The sequence below is a fragment of the Zingiber officinale genome, chromosome 9B (genome assembly GCF_018446385.1).
Source record: "Zingiber officinale cultivar Zhangliang chromosome 9B, Zo_v1.1, whole genome shotgun sequence".
Taxonomy (NCBI): Eukaryota; Viridiplantae; Streptophyta; class Magnoliopsida; order Zingiberales; family Zingiberaceae; genus Zingiber; species Zingiber officinale.
The window spans coordinates 38,508,663-38,530,494 of NC_056003.1; the positions used below are offsets into that span (position 1 = coordinate 38,508,663).

General features: G+C 36.3%; 2 protein-coding genes across 5 annotated transcripts; one reads left to right on the forward strand and one right to left on the reverse strand.

The window, feature by feature from the left end:
* Positions 1–206: 206 nt before the first annotated feature.
* LOC122025594 (Fanconi anemia group D2 protein homolog) lies at positions 207–15,398 on the reverse strand. Of its 2 annotated transcripts, none has more exons than XM_042584428.1 (31): positions 14,864–15,398; positions 14,315–14,753; positions 13,928–14,182; positions 13,639–13,851; positions 13,315–13,446; positions 12,974–13,103; positions 12,829–12,875; positions 12,651–12,752; positions 12,431–12,538; positions 11,425–11,567; positions 11,200–11,294; positions 11,007–11,088; positions 10,870–10,921; positions 10,714–10,794; positions 5,630–5,725; positions 5,448–5,551; positions 4,199–4,655; positions 3,122–3,157; positions 2,819–3,023; positions 2,605–2,738; positions 2,351–2,537; positions 2,033–2,265; positions 1,865–1,960; positions 1,622–1,714; positions 1,504–1,536; positions 1,301–1,429; positions 1,111–1,171; positions 983–1,038; positions 862–918; positions 666–786; positions 207–577 (listed from the first exon to the last, which is right to left on the reverse strand). In XM_042584428.1, the coding sequence occupies exons 1-31, from the start codon at positions 15,217–15,219 to the stop codon at positions 402–404; spliced, it is 4,509 nt and encodes a 1,502-aa protein (XP_042440362.1). In that variant the 5' UTR covers positions 15,220–15,398; the 3' UTR covers positions 207–401. The 2 variants fall into 2 exon arrangements, with proteins under 2 accessions (XP_042440362.1, XP_042440360.1); XM_042584426.1 differs by having other exon boundaries at positions 5,630–5,728.
* A 404-nt stretch (positions 15,399–15,802) lies between these two features.
* LOC122024306 (splicing regulatory glutamine/lysine-rich protein 1-like) lies at positions 15,803–21,733 on the forward strand. Of its 3 annotated transcripts, none has more exons than XM_042582902.1 (7): positions 15,803–15,949; positions 18,918–19,067; positions 19,651–20,325; positions 20,431–20,550; positions 21,044–21,141; positions 21,229–21,294; positions 21,420–21,733. In XM_042582902.1, exons 2-7 carry the CDS (start codon positions 18,929–18,931, stop codon positions 21,708–21,710), a joined length of 1,389 nt encoding a protein of 462 aa, XP_042438836.1. In that variant the 5' UTR covers positions 15,803–15,949; positions 18,918–18,928; the 3' UTR covers positions 21,711–21,733. The 3 variants fall into 3 exon arrangements, with proteins under 3 accessions (XP_042438836.1, XP_042438839.1, XP_042438837.1); XM_042582905.1 differs by having other exon boundaries at positions 21,457–21,733; XM_042582903.1 differs by having other exon boundaries at positions 15,809–15,949; positions 18,889–19,067.
* Positions 21,734–21,832: the final 99 nt, after the last annotated feature.

The following is a 21,832-nucleotide window of genomic DNA, read 5'->3' on the forward strand; positions in this document are numbered from 1 at the left end:
CACGCCTTCAACCTCAACTACAACCCGGACTCAGCCCATAACCCCTCCCCCGCCGTCACCAACAAGCCCCTCCTCAGCGATGGCCAACCTGCCCCCTCTGCTCCGCCCACCAACATGATCATCGGACCAGAGAAGGGAACCATGATCCGTGTCTTTTGTAAGATTGGTTTCCTTGTCACTATTGTGTGGATCTACATATGCTTTACTTGATCTCGATGTTATAATTTGATTCAAATGTTTTGATGAGTTCATAATCTAATCCAAATACAACTCCAATTTGCTCCTATGGACTTCATTGATTCAAAATTCATTAGAAACAAAATCCAATCTTTAGAGGTTTAACAAGTACAATGCAATATTTTGGGTAGAGTTGTACTGACCAGTGAAGAAAGCACAATGTGTCAGTCATCATCTTGTTGGTCGCCAAGATCTTCAACCTCAATTGCCCTTTGTGCTGGGCCAATGCTGTTGTTATCTTCATCGCTATTCTCCATCTCTTGTGGCATGCCATCTTCTCCATTGTCGTAGACCTGGGAACTCACCACCTGCCCGGAGAGGTCCTTGTGCTTCAGATTTCCTGTCATTGTAGTTAAAATGGCAAAAACCAAAGAATCGAATGAGATGAATGTGTTGGCAAGTGGACATTATGTTGCATGATAGCTTACCCATCCAGAAAGTGCAGTTACTGGGTGTGCTGTGAAGAAGAGCCTTGACATGGAACAAGAAGCGCTCCATGGACCTCTTGGTAGCAGGAACCTTGCTTGTCACCATTGTTCTTTTCAATCCCTTGATAAAGAAGATGATTATTTATCAAAACATAAAGACAATCCATCAAATTTGTCAAATTCCTTAACAACTTGCCTTTGCTTCAGAGCATATTGTTTGGATAGTTCTGGTTCCTTTCTGTAGCTCTTTCACCTTCAAGGAAGTTGGCATCATATAGCTAGCAAGCATCGACAAGGTACGAAGAACATGAACTTACTAATTCAAGTATTATATCATTGTGCGCCTGGAATTGATCTTGTAGGAAGTCAAAAACTGAAAAAACAACCATTATAACTATTTGTTTCACTCAACAGCTGAATTACTTGCAGAACTAGAATTACATACCTTTCAGGAATCTATCCATATATTTGCCTCCATACTTGACTGCCATGGCATGGACAACTACCTGTATCATAACAAGTAGTCATAAATATGTCCTTATCATGCCATACTAGAGTTAATGAGGAAATATTAACCATGAAAACATAGAAATAACAACACAGACAGCATAAAGCTCTTAAATGCATTTCAATACCTTATCATGGACCTTGCACATATTAACTAATGCAACCACGACATTCACTGTTTGTCGTAGTTTTATTATGAGTGGTTTGGCTGCTTCCCCTTGTATGTATCTCCTAGACCTCCCTGTGACTTCCTTCACCTGCAAGGAAACAACAATTATATCCTGGATGACAATTTAGACTTGCTCGTATTCTACTTGATACATGTACTGACCGTCTTGCTTAGAATTGAGAGGTTCTCCTCATGCTGCATCAAGTGAAAGTCTTTAAGATCATGAATTGTACAAAAGAAATTCAGGTGCCTTTATGAAGAATAAGCAGGGAATACGAACCAATACTCGGTACCATATTAGGAACATCATAGGTGATAAAGTTGGGAAGCCATTCATGGCTTCCTGTGTATTTGTAGCTCTGTGTGAAGGGACCTAAAACAGTGAAGAAGGTTCTTATAAACGAGAGTTTAGGTTGACTAACAATAAAGGAATCTCATGAGGTGTTCTACTCTGATATCTCTGGAAAAGGTATACAAAGCAAACTAGGTCCAATGAAGTATTTAGAATACAAAATTCAACCACCTGAGGTAAAACTTTGCATGCTAGTTCATCAAGTAGTTCAGAAGTGGACTCGCTATATTTGAGGTATATTTGGAGTATCTTCTGTATCATATCACCCTGAAAGCGAGAGGAAAGGAGTTAGGAAGCATGAACAAGGAGTAACAAGATAGGCAAACAACCTAGATTTACCCTATTTTTATTTCCTTTGTCACTGTCCTCTTTGCATGGATCTTGCAATAAAAGCTTCCGCGAAGATAGAGCAAGCCTGCTTCTTAGAAAACCAACAGCGCATTCAGAGGATCCCTCGTCATTTCTCTTCCCATTTCTTTCCCGACATGGCTCAGTAAGCATAGCATAGGAGTTCACAATCGACTCAAGGGTAACTAATGCTTCTGATGCCAAGGTAAAGGAGAATGAAAATGCTGCATTACAAAAGTCTTGTGTATATCAAGCTGTCTCCAAAATTTTACATAATGATGTACATGAGCTGAGCAAATGAATCATCACCAATGTCCATGATGCCCTCATAAAAAGCAAATGCACCACAGTATAAGTAATCTATGCTTCCAGGGGTTGGCAATGGCTTGATGGTGAACAAGAACTGATCCAATTTCTCAATCGGCTGAAATGCTTCTAGCATGTCCCTCAGAACTGACAAGTTTGTCTTGAGGAAGAGGTCTGGCATGCTAAGCAACTACAACAAAAAAACACTTAACACATTCCCCTCGGCAAAGACTATCAACTACAATTCAAAATAGTACCTTGCTGTAGCAATAAAGAACTTCTTTAAATACAGAAGTAGCAACTGAAATTTTTGAAACCGATATGTATGGTAAATCTGGATTTCCAGCAGCTAATGAACTGGATTTCCAGTGGTCTTCACATGATTCTGATCCTATAAGCTCATGAGTCATACAAATATTTATAAACCTAATTTGAAAAGAATTTCTATAACTAAAATGTTGTTGAACTTACCATATTGAAGAAATGAGACAGCAGAATCTAGATGTTTCTTTAGGCTGGTAAACAGTGATCTAACCCTATTCAAAAACTCACCAGTTGCCATTCTGGTGTAACCAGCTAGTGTCTTCACTGAGCAAGTTGTGGTAAGTTTGCTGGAGGGACTTAAATACTCCAATTTGGAATTAAAATCCCTGATAAGATAGAGATGCAACGGTAGCTAAAGAAAAGTATACATCAGTGCACATCAATGAACAAAAATAAACAGGGAATAAACATGTGACAAAGAAAAAAGGATTCTTGGATTGTTTATAGTACCTCAGCCAAGGAATCAGAGCAGCAGGAATCTTGTTTCTGTTATGGACAATAAACAAACCAACATTGATAAGAACCAAAATAAGAAATGAACATTAAGAACTATTGCATAGTGTATTGTAGGTAATGTAGAAAAGCATCTCATGAAGCCAAACAATAGCTAAGTGTATCAAGAAATCACTCTTAAATGAATTGACTAGAAGATACAATCATATCTGGAATTTCCTGAGCTTTGGTCATGCTTTATATACCGAACAACAATAATATTATGTTAATTAGAATAATGACAGTCAAAATACTGGTGTAAGAAAACTGGACATAAGGTTAGATACAATCTAGTTGTAACTTAGATTTCTTACAACCTGATGCCCTAAGCTTAAGGTTGGATTCCTTTTAAAAGGATTATATCCAACATGCTGGATTCCTTTAAAAAGAAACCAGTGTTGGATTAAGAATACATACCTTGCTTGAAAAGATCTAGAATATACCACATGTGAGAATGAAGGTTTTAGACAATATGCGATTCATAAGGCATATAAAAAAAAATGTGGTTGACCCAGTACATCCTGCATTTATGATATATGGAGGTACATGCAGGAGCATAAGCAGTCTATTAAATTAGTGAAAATATTTATATCGATGTCTAATGTGATTACCACTTTCAAAGAAAGTGTTTAAAACAACAATTACAAGATACAAGCTACTAAAGTGGATAGCTTAAGGTTCTAAGTCAACTTGGTTCAGTTTAAATTGGTTTATATTAACCAAATAAGGTTTTTTTAATTACATATGCAGCCTCCATATACCTTATGTGACTTTACGTAGTTGTTATGTGGTCTCATTCAAAATATGCCTAGGCAATTGCATATGCAGGACAAGTGAGGCCTTTCTAAAACCATACATATTAATGCTCTACATAGGCCCAACTATTATGAGGTCAGAAATAAACTATTGGATTAGGAGGAAATAAATCAACCAATAACAGTAGGATGTAATCTAAACATGCCACCAAGTAAACTATCATAAAACAAAGAAATCATGAGCAAAGCAAGACACATGGTTTCTAATTTTCATGTGTACCTCAGAAAAGCTCAATATGGATAGGCAATCAACAAGAAGAGGTCTGAATTTGAATCTTTGTGATTCCAAGCAAATAGGCTTTTCTGAGATATCAACTAGCCCAAGTTCATTACAACCAGCAATCTCATTTTCCTGACAATGAGGCCTGTTGGATGTTGCACCTGAAGAACCTGCGCTTGAAACTTCCTGGCTTTCAATTGCCCCTGCTCTTCTCAATACATCCATGATGGTAGGCTGTCGGAGTTTTCCATTAGCATCTGGTTTTTCTACCGTCATTGAATCTTTTTTCTGTTTTTGGTTTTTGTCATGCAAAATACTAGGCGTGCTCTTTTTTCCCTTTGATTTTGTATTGTCACGCCTGCTGAAAGATGAGCCATAGTGTTCCGCAGAATAATGGAGTTCAGGTAGCGATAAAGGGTAACACTTGAGATAAGCATTCAACAATCCCTCCAATAAACTGTACGAAGGGTACTTCTGTTAGGATTACATCAAACAAATAACACTTAAACGATTTACAAAACATATACTAAAGCTTCCAGAGAATTTGAAACATGTTACCTTTGAGATTCATATGAATCATATCAACCAAAATCCCCACAAACCACTCAAGCAATCATAAGAAGAAGTTCATTCATGATTTTGATTGTCACACTCCATCAATTTTCTCAGCCCTACACTGCATGTTCCCTTCGTCTTCATTAACTAACAGATCCTGGTAGGATTTTATCTTTGATATCTAGAATAGAGCTTGGATATTATATTTTTTAGTAGTTTGCTATCGGTTTGAATATTTGGGTTAGTACACGACATGAAGTCGGAGCAGTTGCACTGCCACCGAATACATATTTCTATTTACTCTAGTAATCTTGAATTAAGTATTGATATGATATATAATGATTAAGTAATTGAGTTAAGCAGATACAAGAATAGTAGTTTAGCGTCATATACTGACATATTAGTGATTTAGCATATGTTGTGAAATCATATAAATGAAGCACTGTCCTCCTCTACAGATCCAGGTAACAATTCTCTCTTCCTGCCCTAGTTGTATAAAAGATTGACATAGACAACTTATATATCAATTTATTTGTGCTTATTGCTGGAACGCAAATGTAGTTAGTTATCACAAATAGAGTTATGCATTGGCAATATCACTCAGTGTAAATTGACCTTGGATGAGACACTATAAGTAAAACAGTACTCTTGATCTGATCTAAAGTTTGGAAATGTTGACTAATTTAATACTCACACCAAGTTTCTCAAGCGCTTCATGATTTTTGGCACTAGCTCTTCACTTGGAAAATGGGATATTGAACCCACTCTACCAATGATTTGTGTACTGAAGGCATTAAGCTGCAAGTGCATCATTAAACATCCTAAGCATAATCATATAATAAAGCCACCAGAAATTAACAAGATAAAAAAAAATACCAGCTCCCTTATCCAATTTATTGCATAGTAGATGGAGGAACATATGATCCATTTCTGCTTATCTGTGAGTTTTTTCCCATCTGCTCCAACCAAGAACTGCTGCAGTGCAAGAAAAAAAACATCAATTATCGATCAACTTTTCTCACTTATGATTTTATTTAATCGTCACCTTCTTTTCCTACTAACATGAGATCCTGATAAAAATGCAAAGAACACAATAATCCACAGAGGCTTACAGGAAGGTGAACTTTCTATGCCAGTGACAACCTTTAAGTCATAGTCTACATCGAGTGGCCAAGATATATGCTCAAAGGACTGTCACACTCAACATATGTATATATGCTATCGGACTAAGATGCTACTGGAAATGCAGGCTAAATACATTAAAAAGAACCTTTTTTCCATTGGAGATGATTAAAAAAATGTAGATTTCCACCCAAGATTTAAAATTTCGACCCGTACAGGTTTCAGTATTGGACCAGAACGATACGGTTTCGGTATCGTATCGTGCCGTGTCGATATAGTTTCAGTATTTTTTTAATAAAAAAATATATTAAATAAAAAACAAAATATTTAACATAAATATTTAAAAAATAAATAATATAAAAAATAATCTTTAAAAAAGGAAAAAGATATGAAAATAGATAAATAAATTAATTAAAAATTTTAAATTAAAATAAATGAAATATAAAATTAATTAGATAATTTTATTAGGGTTTAACAAAATCTCTTTAGATTATCTCCATCATAGCTAGGAGTTGAATAAAATAATTAACCTAAGTTTAATTTAAAAAAATCCGATACCACTCGCAAGCTCACATGACTTCGACGTTGCCGCGGGGTTGCGTGACCCCTCAACCATGGCCGCAGGGATTGTGTGACTCCTCTGGTGCGACCGCGATGGTTGTGCGACCCCTCTGCAATGGCCGCAGGGTCGCGCGACGCTTCTGCGGCTACAGCGGAAGGGTTATGCGACCCCTTCGTTGTTGTTGCGGGGTCGAGCAACCCCTCCACTGCGACCATGGGATCGCACAACACGTCGCAGCTGACATGGGTCTGGTGTCGGGGTCGTGCCGATCGTCGAGCAGAACGAGATGTTTCGCCTATTTCGACCATCTCGGCATAACACTTTAAACCATGTTTGAGGGGTTTGAAGAATTGTGGTTTGAAGAATTTGTGATGTAATAAGAATAGATTCTTAAAATAATCTGTCGAATAAAAGAAATGGGATCATAATCTATTTTTATTATTTTATTTTTATTTACAAATAATTTTATTACTTTTACTATTTCCAATAAACCTAGTTTATTTTGTCATACAAATTTATCACTGTATTGTATCAAGTCTTGTGTGACTATCAAATCTAACCTGCGATCGCATCAAGTGACATCAGAGTCCAACTTTACCTTGCTTCCTTAATTTTCTAAACACTTATTCCCTTTCTTCGCCCCCATTCTTTGGCTTCCACTAATACAATTAAGGATAAAAGGTAAGACTACATGAGTACTTGGAGGACTAGGCAGGAGTACTTGGAGGATAGGAGCTACACTTTTTACGAGCTAGAGGAGAAGATGCAAGAGCACATCTTCTTTGGCTGTGCCCCTATGCCCCTGTAGCTGAGCTGTGTAGACAAATCAGGGAGTGTCCGCATATGCATTATGGGATGTCTATCTATAGGAGGATGCTTCGAGTTTTCAAGCATTCTTACTTCGGAACCAAGGTTTTGGCGAAGGATTGTCACCATATTGTTTCTTCTATGATACAATATGTATGGTTGGCAAGGAATAGTTGCCTGTTTGAAGGGGGCCATGATTGATGTAGAGAGTATCTGAGAGAGAGTATAGGTGCATGTGTATCGATCTTTGGCTGTTTACTCTGACCATATATTGTATCAAGCATGAGTAGGCACTCATGACGAGCATTATACATTTTGACTCGTTTATATACACATTTACCAATAAAAAAAAAAGATAAAAGGTAAGAAATATATATCGAAAGAGACATTGGGGTTTATTGCAAGAGATTTGAGACCCAATGTTAACACCAACAAAATTACAAGAGGCTAAAATTGAGATCATGTGCATAGAGTTGTGATTTCATGCAACTCCAATTACAAATATGAAAGAAATTGAAATTGAGATCGAGTGTAATAGGTTCAACATCTAAATAATTTATAAAATTGTAACACTAAGAGAGATAGATGCCTATCAAGAGATCCATATACTTGGCAAGTTCAACAACCAAGTTTGCATAATCCCAATATAATTCGCATAAAATTCTTTTTTATTTAGTTTGTTGGCTAGTTGAAAGTATTTTCATTTAATTATTTTTTTCTTAAAAATGAACAAAAAACTTCATTGTATATTGTCTAAAGACCAATGAAACATTAGTCCTACCCAAAAACAATCTACCCCACCTTGTCCTCGGAAGAAATCCCACGCCCTAGTTTACCAAAACAACCAAATCTCTACTGGTCAATAGTCTATCATGATACTTTATTTTATAGGCATCAATACTTGTTTAACTCTTACTAGAGAAGTGATGCAAGGAAATAGCAGCATTACAAATACAACCAAAAATCTGAGCAACCGAGCCACTATCATCCTTAAATCCACGTTTTCCTCACCTCCCTCCACCTTTCGCCTGTCAATTTATGAATCCTCATCAGGTATTCTACACTATTTCAAGATTTGCACTTGTACCAACCAGGGCAATATGAGACTACCATAAGATGCTATCACGCCATGAATGGTATTGCATTGGCATGGGCAGCATAATTACAAGAAGCCAATGTCATTGCAACATAGATTCCAAGTTAGTGACAGGAAATACAACAAGAACCTATCAACACTTTATACAACCATAAAGACATTTACTACTGTGTCTCTTTCTACTTGTGTTCAACTCAAAAGCCATGTTATTAGGTTTCTTTATCTACTTTCCACTAAACCGAGAATTCAGAGGAGCCACACGGGTGCTAGGAGAAAATTTTCAATATGTGTATTGTATAGTATATGTTAATGCATAAGAGATTAAGTTCATGCATTCATGTAACCAAGCAATTAAAAACTCCGTCAAGAACCTTAATATCCATTCCAACTCAGTGTGAGAGAAAAATGATATTGTTTGTAGACATTTCCAAGGTTGTGTTCCTTCACTCCTATTACTTAAGGAACTAGCAAAGAAGAAGATAACAATAACATAAATGACCATTTCCTTTAACAGAATGTCGCTTCAACTCCTTAGAATTCCAGCTTTAGGTGGAAGGGAATGTCATAAGAATACTCTTTTAAGATAATTGTCTAATAAGATAAACCAAAACATCGTCCAATTTTGTATTTTGTTTCAACTTATTTCCATTATTTATGTATTTAACTAAGATGAGAAAATTATTGCAAGTCTTGCAAAAGAGGCCATCTCTTCTTGTTTTTGCTATTCAATCACTAATGCCACATCTTATTTTAAAGATTCCTTCCCTCTCTTGGAATCATTGACAGAGAGACACAAGCCATGAGATGATTGGCTATGGCCACAAAATTATCCTCAAGTTATGTCAAGTCAGGTGAGATCAACAACTACAACAAGTGAATGTTGCTTACATTGTGTCCATTTTCCATGACTGCATGGTTGTATATGATTTTGCATTATTATTTGTCAGAGGTAAATCCAAATTTCATGACTTAACCTAGCATCGTGCCTTAGTACATGCTTATGGATTCTCCTTGAGGTGGCACCGAGGGAAAAATATGTAGGTACAGAATCTTAACGCACATTATATATGCAGATATATATCTCCACCAGTTATTTGCCCTTTGCAATGAAATTAAGGAATCACTTGTAATAGATCGCTCATACTTGGAATGGGCATGACATCTAGAGTGCATGTAATGCCTCCTCATTAGGTTTATCTAATCAAGAGGGGGATAGATGGAGACTTATCATTTAGGAGTCTTAGTCAAACTACACTTGGATTACTCATGTTTTTCAAAGTTGTATTATGCAAGTCTAGATCACATCAACAACATATTTTGGAGAAAAGTGAACAAGTATCACCTACAAGAACAATTCGTTCACCCAATCTCAGTTCCCACAATTCAGGATCTGATCTCTAGTAATGGCCCTTCTCAATTCTGTGATGCTTAAGGTATGACGTTATGGGGTTGGGAGATTCTGGTCTCTTCTTCAATGGATTGCTATACTCCTTTACTTTGTGGCATGACATTCAAGTTCTTAGGTCAAAGTGCATTTGCAAATGAATTTCCTCTAGAATTGCATATATATGCATGCCTAACTGAAAGGGGAAGGGTTATGGCTATGATTTCCTAAAAACAGTATTTTCCATTTCCTGCCAATGCAACTTTTGTTTAGTTGGGATTGACAATGTGGAATGATGCCATTGCACATAATAGTCCTAGCACATGACCAATTTTGTTTACAGAACCAATGTAGCTCAACCATTATTCTCCAATTGGTTGGACCCCTTGTTGGGTTGGTTCCACTGGCAAAACTGTAAAAGAGCTTGCAATTCTTTTTGTTTAGTCAGCATGGATCAACTATAATTTAGTTGTTGTCCAACAAATTGTATCTCTATTGGGATACCCTCGCATTTTTAGCTCTCCTGATTGGTGGTACCATGCAGAAAATTTTTGCATATTCTGACATAGATTAGCCTTCTTTTTTTATCTTTCTTGTTTCTGCATTTCTGTATATTTGGAATGTTGAACTTTCTAGCTTTGGGCTTGAACTCGAAATATTTTTCTAAACATATGCAAATATGATAGGATTTACACCCAAGCTTATCCTCAGAATATGCCATTACAAATTGGTACTCAAGGTTCATGATGAGTACTTCCGGAAAAAAAAACATTAGAAAAATGGTTTATGATTAGCCCAACTACAGAGAAAATAAGACAAAGTCCAAGCACGAAGTACATAATAGCTCAGCTAAGAAAAACAAGCATCTATTCCATCAAGAGATCCTTGATTTCATCATAAAAAAGGAAGATGCATAGATATTTCACCACCAAGAAAAACATTCAGCAATGCTTTTGTATTTCAAAATTTTAGGCCTTGAGATATTTCACCTTAAAAGAAGGGAGATGAATAGGACAACCCAGAAGAGCATCTATTCCACCAAGAGATCCGTGATTTGTCACCCTTTCAACCTTTTAAAAGAAAAGAAATGTATTGAAAAAAATATGTAATGTTCAGAGGGAAAAGACAGAATCATCATTGCTTACAATGGATAGTAACAGAAACTGAGAAGGCAGAAACTGTAAAGATGATGAACACCTGGAGCCAATAAAAGTGTCATACCACCTCATTAGTGCAAAGATGAATGGGAAATCAAAGTAGACAAGTAGTTTGAAAAACTTACTGCTCCATCGATGAGAAAAGTAATGGCAAAACATTAAGGCACACAGGAGATACAACACCATCGAGATTCATCCATAATTCTCCTGAAATAAAGAGAGAATTTATATACATCATGTAATACTAGTTTGTACCAATTCGTTACAAATTTTTGCCTATCAAATCATAAAGAAAAATTTCCATAAGTGGTGACTAACCTTCTATGCCATTGGATGTGGATTTAACTGGCAATTGGCCTTCCACAAGATCAGAGAGAAAAAGAGACTCGAATTCCCCAACATGTTGGCTTATCCTATAAGACAGTTGATTGAAATAATTCAATCATCATAAATCACTTCCAGAACTAATAAGGGACAATCCAGGCAATATGTTTCTCTTTTACTATAACAAAAAGCTAGAAGATAAGAACAAGAAATACAAACCACTCAATTATCACAGGTTGCAAATTAGTGCTCTCCAATAAAACAATCAGTTCATCATAAAGAAGGATCAATGGCTGACTCATCAATTTGCATGAATCAACAGATAATTTCAGAAGTTCCAGAGCTTCTTCACCATTTGATTTCTGCATATAAAACATTCGATAGAAAATCATGCACTATTGCATATCTTTCAACCAAAAACATCCCATCAATCATAATGCATATACAAATAGAGAAGGAATTGGACAAATCCAATGAATGGAGAAGGGTGGTGAAAAGATTCTAAAAAGATTTGGTTTCCTCTTCTTTTGATTTTTCTTTTCATTCCAAATAATCAAGAAGAGAGCAAATTATTAATTTTTCTTGAGAGAAAACATAAAATGAAAAGACAAACATGAAAAAAATAGAAGCAATAGAGAGTTCACTCAATCCAAAAACACAGAAAATCAGAGTCAGAATTATAACCACAGTACCACCAAATTACCCAAATAGATATGCACCAAAAGCAGTTGGAAGTTGGAATGCAGTTATATTACAACCCAAGCAAATATTCCACTCAATTCATACTCTCTTTAATTTTCACATCATTCCTCTCTTCCATCCACTCTTACTTTATATCCATCCAAGTAAACACTATTATCATCATTGCCAACCTATGTTAGTCCCAATTTTTTGGGATAAATAAGCACAGTGCAAGATTCATCCAATGTCTGCTTGAATGCTATCAAAAGGACAAAATGCATGGAACCAAGTATGCATTTGTTTAGTATGGTACCATCCAAGCCTTTGTGTATTAGGTCAACCACTTGGCAGTTGTATTTTTTTAACAGAATACAAAGGCAAAGCATTATGGCATTCATTGCAAATGAGAAGTCCCCAATGAATAAAGCAATAGTGATATTGTAAATCACTTAAAATATTATATAGTACAAAAAGTATCAGTCTAAACACTTGTTGCAATGGAACAAACTAGCATAGTTCCTCATTTCACAATATCAAAAGAGACCTGCGTTGACATGTAAGATGCAGTAGCATTGACACCACCAAGGGTCGAAACTATCTTTATTGTACCAATTATTCCCATTTTTCTGTACTTAATATCTGGATTTCCAACCTACAAGAAAATCAAAGGTAAATAAACAAACTCTCTTTATCAACTAAACTTTAAGCAGGAAAGAACAAATGAAAAAGAAACCCAATCTTCAGATATTGTAAACAGAACTTGCCTGTTTTCTGATGATAATCAAAAGTTCATTTAAAATTGAAGAACCAATTGAATTTGCACTTGAGTAAGCAGCTAATGCCAATTGACAGAAGACTTCATAAACCTACCATGTGCAATAGAAACAACATAATTAGATGAAATGTAGGGCTGCAAAATGTTATTGATAACTAGCTCAAAACCTTGCGGAGATTTTGTTCATGAAATCCATCTAAATAATCCAAGATACCTGAGAGAAAAAAATTACATGTAAGGAAGAACAGGCGGCTTACCTCCAATTACAGAAAAAGGTCAGCTAAGGAAGAACATAAATTTGGACAATCTTACCAGTTATATGCGAAGAAATTGGAACTAACTGCTCAGCATGCTTTGATGTGACTAAGATCATAGTTTCCAAAGCAGAACACACTTCGTGACCAACTCCTGAGCCTATATGTGTGACCAATGCACCAAGGATCTAGTTAACAGAAATTAAATTTTAAGAGATGTGCATATCTTGTTTCAGGATAAAAAAGTCATATTTCATTGTAAGTTGTATTATTAAATAAAATAAATAAGGTAATAATTAATCAAGTTCTTGGAGAAGCACAAAAAAACTTATTTATATTGTCATATGGATAGGCAATTTTACATAAATCAGGGAAATCTGTATTGATAGATATGCTTACTTCTTGCCTTGAGTAGGTATCACTGAACTCTTCGAACAACGACGTATACAAGTGGATGCCAAACATTTTAGCTTGCGGTTCTTTGCATGAGAGTAAGTATGCAGTGATAGAGAGAAATGAAGGGAAGTAATCCTGAATTGACAAATTAGAGATACAATACACTAAAGTTATATTGAGAAGTATGAATATGTCTGCCTTGTTTTTTGCTCAGAATCATCAAATACTAAAAAAAAAAAAAAAGGGCAGCCCGGTGCACGAAGCTCCCGCCATGCGGGGTCCCGGGGAAGGATACACTGGATAGAAAAAACTATAGAGAGTAATAACCTTGACAAGTTCCCTCTGCCCATTAATGCATTGCTCAAAAAGAACTTTATGAAAACAACCATCCAAAATCTTCTTCTTAAGCATCCTTTCTGAATTCTTCATCATGCAACCTCCATTTGTGTGAATGAGAACAATGAGCCATACATCAATGACTTTATGTTCGCGAGGTTGGTCTAGGGAGTTCATCTCTTTCAAAATTGCCTCTGAGAGTATCTGCAATTAAAGCAAGTAGTAAATATGCGCTATGCAGAGAACTCAAAAAACAGATAATTCTGCAAATTTCAAGTACATTTTTGAAAAGGAGACTCAATCGCAAAGCATCAAGGATTGATGCATCAGTGCTATCAACTGGTGATTTGCCTTTAAGCTTCTTGTTTCTGCATGCATGAGAGTTGATAACCCCAGCAAACTTTAACTGCTCACGGATTTGAGATAATATCCTACGAACATTTGCTGGTGTAGACGAGAGCAGTAGAAATCTAAGCAAATGGGGCATATGGTCTGCTTCAACTGTTCTAATGCAAGATAAGGCTGTGGTGATGGCCTTTGCGTAATCAAGAGAAAAGATATTAAAATTAACAGCCCCATCAAGCATGTTAAGAGTTGCAAGATGGAAAGAAAATAAATGTCACTTTGTATAAATAAATAAATAATAAAAACAAGAGAACATCAAAACCTGTTCTTGCAGCTGCTCATCCAAGTTCAAGTTAGAGAAAGAATCGAGTACAGGCAGAATGATCTCCGAATCCTCCTGCAACAACCGGTCAAGAGCAGTCACTACTGTTCCATTGCACTGCTCGCCAATGATCTCAGGGAGAGAGCCAACTATCTCCTTCTTTAACTGAGGAGGTGATATGGAGACAACTTCCATGAGCTTCTCGATAAACCCCTCCGCATCAACCAGGAAATCAAGCCACATAAAGTGTTTGACAATAAGCCTGGCTACATCGTCTTTGAGAGGTAAACCACCATTTCCATAGGCATCAAAGTGCTCAGGAATCTTTTCAAGAAGCAGAAGCAGAATCTGGGCCTGGATAGGGGCGACCAGGAGAAGAATCCGAGCCAGGCTTTCCCCTTTCCGGAAGCCACCATCTTGCGATGCCGGAATTAGAACCCTGGATCAGAATGAGCGGTTCAAAACATCCAAACGAGAAGAAATAATGGTGTCGAGGAGAGCCAGGGGGTTAAGGAGCCAAAATAAAATAAAATAAAATAAAGCTCCGACCTCTTCAGATTTTGAGGAGTGCGTGTGTACGCAGAGAAACCGGCGACGAAACGGGAGCGGAGGGAGGGGTCGACGGAGAGGCGTCCCTCGAGGCAGCGGCCGAACCGGTGAGGATCAGCTGGGAGTGAAGGTGGGGCACCTGGCGTAGCCAGTAGGGTGCACCCGGCGTCGGCGAGGACGGAGATAAATGCGGTGAAGTCCCGTTCGCTGCCTTCGTTTCCTTCGTCTCCTCCGTCGCTCCCTTCCGTGGCTACGGCCGCAGCGGCGACGTGCCGGGGTTGAAGATCGTCGTCGGAGACGGGAGCAGGGCGCCGCTTCCGACGGTTAGGAGGTGCGGAACGCTGCAGGAAGACCATCACTGTGGGCTGCGTTAGTTTGGGAAAGGAGCCCGGAGCGGCGATCGACGCTGAGGAGAAACGGGACCGAATTTTCCCGCCAATTCTTGCTTGCTGGGCCGTAGGGCGGTTTGTTAATCGGCACTTTTGGGCTGCGATGCGATTCGGGCCCTGGCGGCTCGCCCCGAACCTAAAGTCATGTAGGGGAATGGTCCGTGATGGTTCATGCCAAATCCGGCCCAACATATCATCTAAATGGGTCAATTAGGCTCGCGTTTAATTATATTTAAATTTATTTAGTTATATAACTCGTTTTTTATATAATTTAATAGAATTGTTTTAAAAAATTATTAGATTTTATTAGGATAATTAAATTTTTTTATTAAAAAATCTATTGTTTTATAAAACAAAAGTTTTATTATTAATATAATATATAAAAGCGGTTAAAACACTCTATATATTAGATAAAATTTAAAATAACATTATTTTAATTAGAATTAGAAATTTTTCTATGTGATCGGTCCATTTTGCTAACTCTCCCTAGTAAGACCGGCAGGACCGTTAGTAATCCGGTTCATTACTACTATTCTTCGTTTCAGGCCGAACCGGTCTGATCTGCAACATCCTCGTCGGAACCAAGCAAAGTGCACCTTGTTATCCTTCTTTTTTTTATTTCACCGCGACTCCGCTGGATTGAAACCCTAGCGAAACAAGGACGAAAAGGAGCTCCTTTTGTTTCCGCTTCGATAAGGTATCTACACTGATACGCGCAATTTCTTAGCCATTTCTCGTGTTGCTTGTTACTTCTCTTGATCGATTTGCCATGATCCGGTTCCTGATCCTATTTCTTACCTTTATTTATATAGTTGATTAGGGGATAAACTTCGTTTTCGTGTATATATATCCTTGTCTGCTATGATCATTTTTTTTTCTTATGCTAGCGAGTAAAAGGTCATATTTTTTTGGCTATTGATAAATTACTGCTCTGATAAATTGACCTCTCCTTTTTCTAATATACTGATAAAAATATGTCATTGGCATGATTTGCTTTGAGACTAACAGTAGGAAGATCCTCATTTCTTCCTTTTTCTGAGTTTGGCTTCAGCTCTTGTAAGAAACTGTTAGTCTTGTAAGATTTCTAATGTGCACTTAGAAAGCTGCTTGCCTTTATAATTATATACTTAGGCATGCCCGATCTTTTCCTTACTTGAGTCTAACCAACATTACCAACATTTTAAAGCACTAACGTTGTTCAATTAGATATAGTTAAACTTATGTCAGTGATTTTAAGTGTGTTTAGCGCCCTCAATGTCCCTTCACAATCAGATTGAAGTATTTACCTAGTATAATCCAGATGTATCTATGCTAGTAAAACTTGAACTCATAATTGCTCAATTAAAGGTAGTAAAGGCTATGGTTTTATTGGGCTATTGAAATCCTGGCATCCATTAACTAATGGTAGGAATGGGATTCTTAAAATTGGCTTATGCATTCACACTATAAATTTTTAATTGATTCATCCTTCCTTAATTTGTTTCAAATTTTAGAAGAACTAGATGGTGGAATTTTGAGGGCAACAATATGGCATTTTTCTGTGATAGAATGCTGAAAGAAGAAGTTTGATGTTATGTGGACTAATGACAAATCAGATCATGAATGTAGCAAGATCAATTTTTGGAGTGTCTAAAGGTTGAGGTAAAACATACAAGGAAAGTTGGTGGTGGTGTTAGAAGGTATGAAAGACAATTAGTTTAAAGAATTCATAGTTAAAAGGTTGGCAAAATTTGTAGATGAAGACAAATTAAATATGCATATAGTAGCTAAAATGGAGGCAAAAAAGTTATAATAACATTTGTCAAATTGCAAGAGCTAGAAAAAAAAAATGCATAGACTTGGGCAATGTTGATGACTATTTAATTAAAGAAAGATGGAGAAATTATTTTTTTTATAAACTATTTAATGAGTTTTCTACATATAGTCTGATTTTAGATACTGAAATTTTTAATAGATTTAGGAATTGAATAGTTTTCATAATTTTAAATTAAGTGAGTTTAAAGAAGTTTTAAAGAAAATGAAGATAAGTGGAGGTTTGGATGTCATTCTGAATGAAGTTCTGAAGAGTGTAGTAGAATAATTTGGTTTACTGAGTTATTCAATAAAACTTTGAGGATTAAGAAGATTGTTGAAGAATGGAGGAAAAGATTTTTTTAGTGTCTATTTATGAAACAAAAGTGATATACATTGTTTTTTTAAAATTTAAATTCAGAGGTCAATGAGTTAAAATGGAAAAAAAATATTGTGACTACAATATGAGACAATCACTTTTGAAAATCAATTGTTTCATTTCTGGAAGATGAACTATAGATGTCATTTATTTTAATAAGACTACAAAAGGGAAAATATAGTAAAAGAATGATTTAGATATAAAATATTTTTATGATTTACATATAGCCCCAAGCCAACTATTGTAGAGGTTTTGCATAAGAAAGGGGTATGTAATAATTATATTGATGTAATTAAAGAAGTGTATGATAATGTAGTTATTAATATTAGAGCTACGAGCAGCAAATGATTTTCAATAGTCGTAGGTTTGCACTAAATGTGAACCCTAAGTCTTTGTCCTTTTTTACATTAACTTTTGATGAAATGTCCTTTAATATTCAAAATAACCAAAGCCTTTGGTATCGATTATTTGCATATGAAATTATGTTAACTATGGCAATACAATTAGATTAAATTCAAATCTTGAAGTGGGGAAAAGAAACTAGAGGTTGTTAGATAAATGGAATTAACACTAGGCATATGGAAATGTAGTTTTAATGACAAGAAAAGAAATGACGGCATATTTATTATTTAGATGGATGAACATGATATTCTTATAAATAAGAGATTAAGATATATTGGATCTATTATTCAACAAGAATGCAGTATTGATGAAGATATTGGATAAAAATAGGTCATCGAAATGGAGAGAATTCTAGAGTCTTGTGTGTTCGTTGTGTCCCTGGGAGTTTAAAAGGGAAGTTTTATAAGTTTGTGGTACGACATTTTCTACTTTATGAATCGAACTGTTAGGAAGCAACACACATAAAAAGTTAATGTAGTAAAGATGTGAAAGAGAAGTTGCATGTGTGGCACTTAAATTTGAGAGCAATTAGCTGTAACTCTAATAGCTGATAAAATAAGAGAATATATGTTGGGATGGTATGACATATTCATAAACCACTAATAGATTATATAGTTAGCCAATGTAATAGAAATGATTGCTTGACTTGAATATTACTATAGTTTTGCATCGTGTTAAACAGAGAAAGAAGAGTTATGTAGCAACCATAAATAGTTAGGTCAAACACGGCTTGATTATATTGAAAATTTGGAGAGAAAAAATTTCTAATTGCTCTGGGGTATAACCTATTGTTTTATGTACTATTCGGTTTGATCAAGTTAGAATTGAGTTATTTACTATTCAGTTTGATCAAGTTCTAATTGAGTTATTTTTTTAGGCACAAGTTGATGTTAAATAATCTCTTAAGAATGTCTGCATGTGTGACAACCAGTATACATTTTACTAATTTTGATTTAAGTAATTAATGTCTTCAAATATGTTATATTATTTGTACTGTTCTGTTATTTTGTGTCTCCTCCTTTTTCCTTTGATTTTAAATCATTGCTTCTTCAACTTGAGTTCAGATGATGGAAAAAAGCTATACATTGTCTAGGTACTGGCTTGATGGAGGATCCCTCACCCAAATCATTATCTGAAAACTTAGATGTGAAACCATCTTTTAGAAAGCCCACAAATGATGCTACTGGTAGGAAGTATCGCAGCCGCTTGCCTCTTGGTAGATCAGATTCATCTTCATCTGATGGTTAGTAATCCAACTCCAGCTACTTGTTCCAAAACTTTTTATCTTGCAGAATGTTGTCAAGAGGGCTATCATTCACTGTTTGCCTCTTGGTGGATCAGATTCATTTAGTCCCACATTGGTTATCATTCACTGCTTGCTTTTGCCACAGAAGACATTGTACTGTACCAAAATTTGTGTTTGCAATTTTTTAATCTGTATAGAGATGAATGATTCTTGAATCTTAATCTTCTTGAGAGAGTTGGCTGGTTTTTGTAAAATGTGTGATATCCATGACAAGAACTCCAAAAAAGATAGAAATCATTAAGGAGTTTAAAATAACTAACTTGACTGACCTGTTACCAACCTTGGTTGGGTGTGTTTTTGCTCTTGTTTAATTGATACCAAAAAACCCTGAACTTTCATTACACTACTGTCTCTTATGTGACTGTTGCAACTGGCTGGGGTTTTATTAATTAAACTCTTAAAACATGTCTCAAAAGTTGCCTCGTTGCTGCATCTACTGATTTGATGTCCTAGAAGGCTAGAATGCTATAAACGTTTTGCATTTGTGAGTATGATCACCTTCTTGTGTTATCACTGATAGGAAGTCCTACACATGAGTGGAGCTGCAGTCCGCTACCTTCCAAGAATGATCCTGCACAGATGTCTTCTGATCAGCGGAGGAATGAAGCTGGAAAAGAGTTAGAAAGGGATTCCCATTCTACTCGAAGCAGATCTAGTAGAGGCCATGAATCTGAAAAGCACAAAGAGAAATATTCATATTCCAATCCACATGAATACAATAGGTCTGATGCTTATAGCAGGCATGACAGGCAAACTGATGAGAATGATAGGAATTACCAACGGTCTTCCAGATCCACAAGGAATGATAGATTATCTGGCAGACATGCTGAGATTTCAGAGCGCAGGAATAAGGAGAACGGAAGAGAGTATGATAAAGGTTTTGAAAAAACCGATTCTCGGAGAAAGTTAAGTCGACAATATGATTCAGAGCATGACCGTTATAAGCAGAGAGAATCACATGAATACAGAAATACCAATCACAGGAGCCCCCCTGTATGTAAGAATGATACTTCAAGTAACAAGGGGCACCGTGCACCTGTGGACCAGAAGAGAAAATATCATGAAAGGGAAGGTGAGAAACATGAGAGAAAAACTATGTTCAGTCAACAAGAAAAAAATGTAGATGAAGCCTCTGAAAGTGTAAACAAGAACAATCAAAGCTCTTCATCAAGGGAAATCAAAGATGTTCAGCATGGTAAATGCTTCATGGAAATATCTTTATCACTTTGCAAGTACATGCATTTCCCTCAAATTATCTACTAAACATTTGACAAATAATCTGAAATTGACAACTTTGTAGATAAACTGTGGCTATCTAGTTCCAGGCCTGCTGGTGAGACTGATTCTACAAACAAGAATGCTGAAGGTGCTAATCTTGCTAGTTCCGCAAAATTTGTTGCTATGCAAGCTGCTGAATTGGGTAAGTTCATCTAGTTTTTATTATAATTGCTTGGAATATTGTCACAACATCAATCTTCTTGGTTATTTTAATACCCTCTAGGAGGATCATCTCAAACCCCTTTGCACTATCAGTTATTTTCTTATTCTTTGTGTTTAATTATTATGATGGATGCTTATTTCTCGCTCATTACAAGGCTGTCATACCTCTTTCTGCTCTAGATTCTGTGTAAAAAATTTCAAGCAAGCCAACATTTAAACAAACGAACAGAGATCTTGATCTTAGTCCAAAAACTTGTCAAACTCATTTGATTGGTTATCGAAAGCTTATTCAAGGTGGCGAGTGTTTTGAATTCAACTTCAAGGAGTTTGGAGTTTGGTTAGAATGAGTACATAGCTTTTGGTGCTGAGACCATTGTGGTAATTAGAATACAGATAATGGTTGGCTTTCATTAGTGGTGAAATTTCAATTATTTGGTCCTTTGTATCGGACTTACACCATAAGACATCTGCAGTGAACAAGAACCTTGTAGGTTTCGGAGGCGTTGGCTGCTTGTCCACTGACCAAAAGAAAAAGCTTCTTTGGGGTAACAAAAAGAACTCTTCTCAAGAGGTATTTCATGTTTCAAGTTCATTGAAATTTTTTTGTCGATTTAGGTTGCTATCCTAATGCTTCCCATTCTACTTGCAAATGTTTCAGTCCTCCAGTAGCTGGGACCATCTGTTTTCGGACCAGGAGCGACAGGAAAAGTTCAACAGACTCATGGTAGTCTCTAACCTCCTCTTTTTGCAATTTGTCGTTGGAACCTTTCTTTTTCTTATGTTACGAGAGTGTTCAATCTGTAGAACAATTTATTGGAGTATCTTGACCCTTACTAACACATTTTTTAGAGTCTGAGGTTGCCTTTTTGGCTATGGCCGATTGTAGGGTGTGAAAGGCAATGCAGCTCCAGACGGCAAAGTGGAAAACAACAGAAGCCTCCAAGCAAAGAAACACCAGGAGCTCGACACCGACTTGGAGAAGCAGTATACAGCAGGCCTTCGTCGAAGAGATGGTCGAACCGTTGGTCTTGGGTTGTAATAAAATTAGAGGACACAAACATGTGTTTAAGAACTCGACTCGTGTGCTTCTTGTTTGTGAAAGAAGAGCCCTGTATTGGCTTTCCAAAGAGAAACTACTAATTATGACCGAATCTTTTCTAGCATTTTATTGTGAATTTTTTTCTATAAAAATTTCAGGGAAAGATAAATTCTATTGTCAAAAAATTTAAGAATCAAATGCCCTAAATTTTCATGTTTAAAGT

Coding starts and splice junctions, on each gene's coding strand:
- LOC122025594 (XM_042584426.1), bottom strand. CDS start 15,219: ATGGTCTTCCTGCAGCGTTCCGCACCTCCTAACCGTCGGAAGCGGCGC. Junction 2,739..2,818: donor TGTCTCATTTCTTCAATATG/GTAAGTTCAACA, acceptor ATGAGCTTATAG/GATCAGAATCATGTGAAGAC. Junction 1,430..1,503: donor TCTCAATTCTAAGCAAGACG/GTCAGTACATGT, acceptor GTTTCCTTGCAG/GTGAAGGAAGTCACAGGGAG.
- LOC122024306 (XM_042582902.1), top strand. CDS start 18,929: ATGGAGGATCCCTCACCCAAATCATTATCTGAAAACTTAGATGTGAAA. Junction 20,326..20,430: donor AATCAAAGATGTTCAGCATG/GTAAATGCTTCA, acceptor ACAACTTTGTAG/ATAAACTGTGGCTATCTAGT. Junction 21,295..21,419: donor AAAAGTTCAACAGACTCATG/GTAGTCTCTAAC, acceptor CACATTTTTTAG/AGTCTGAGGTTGCCTTTTTG.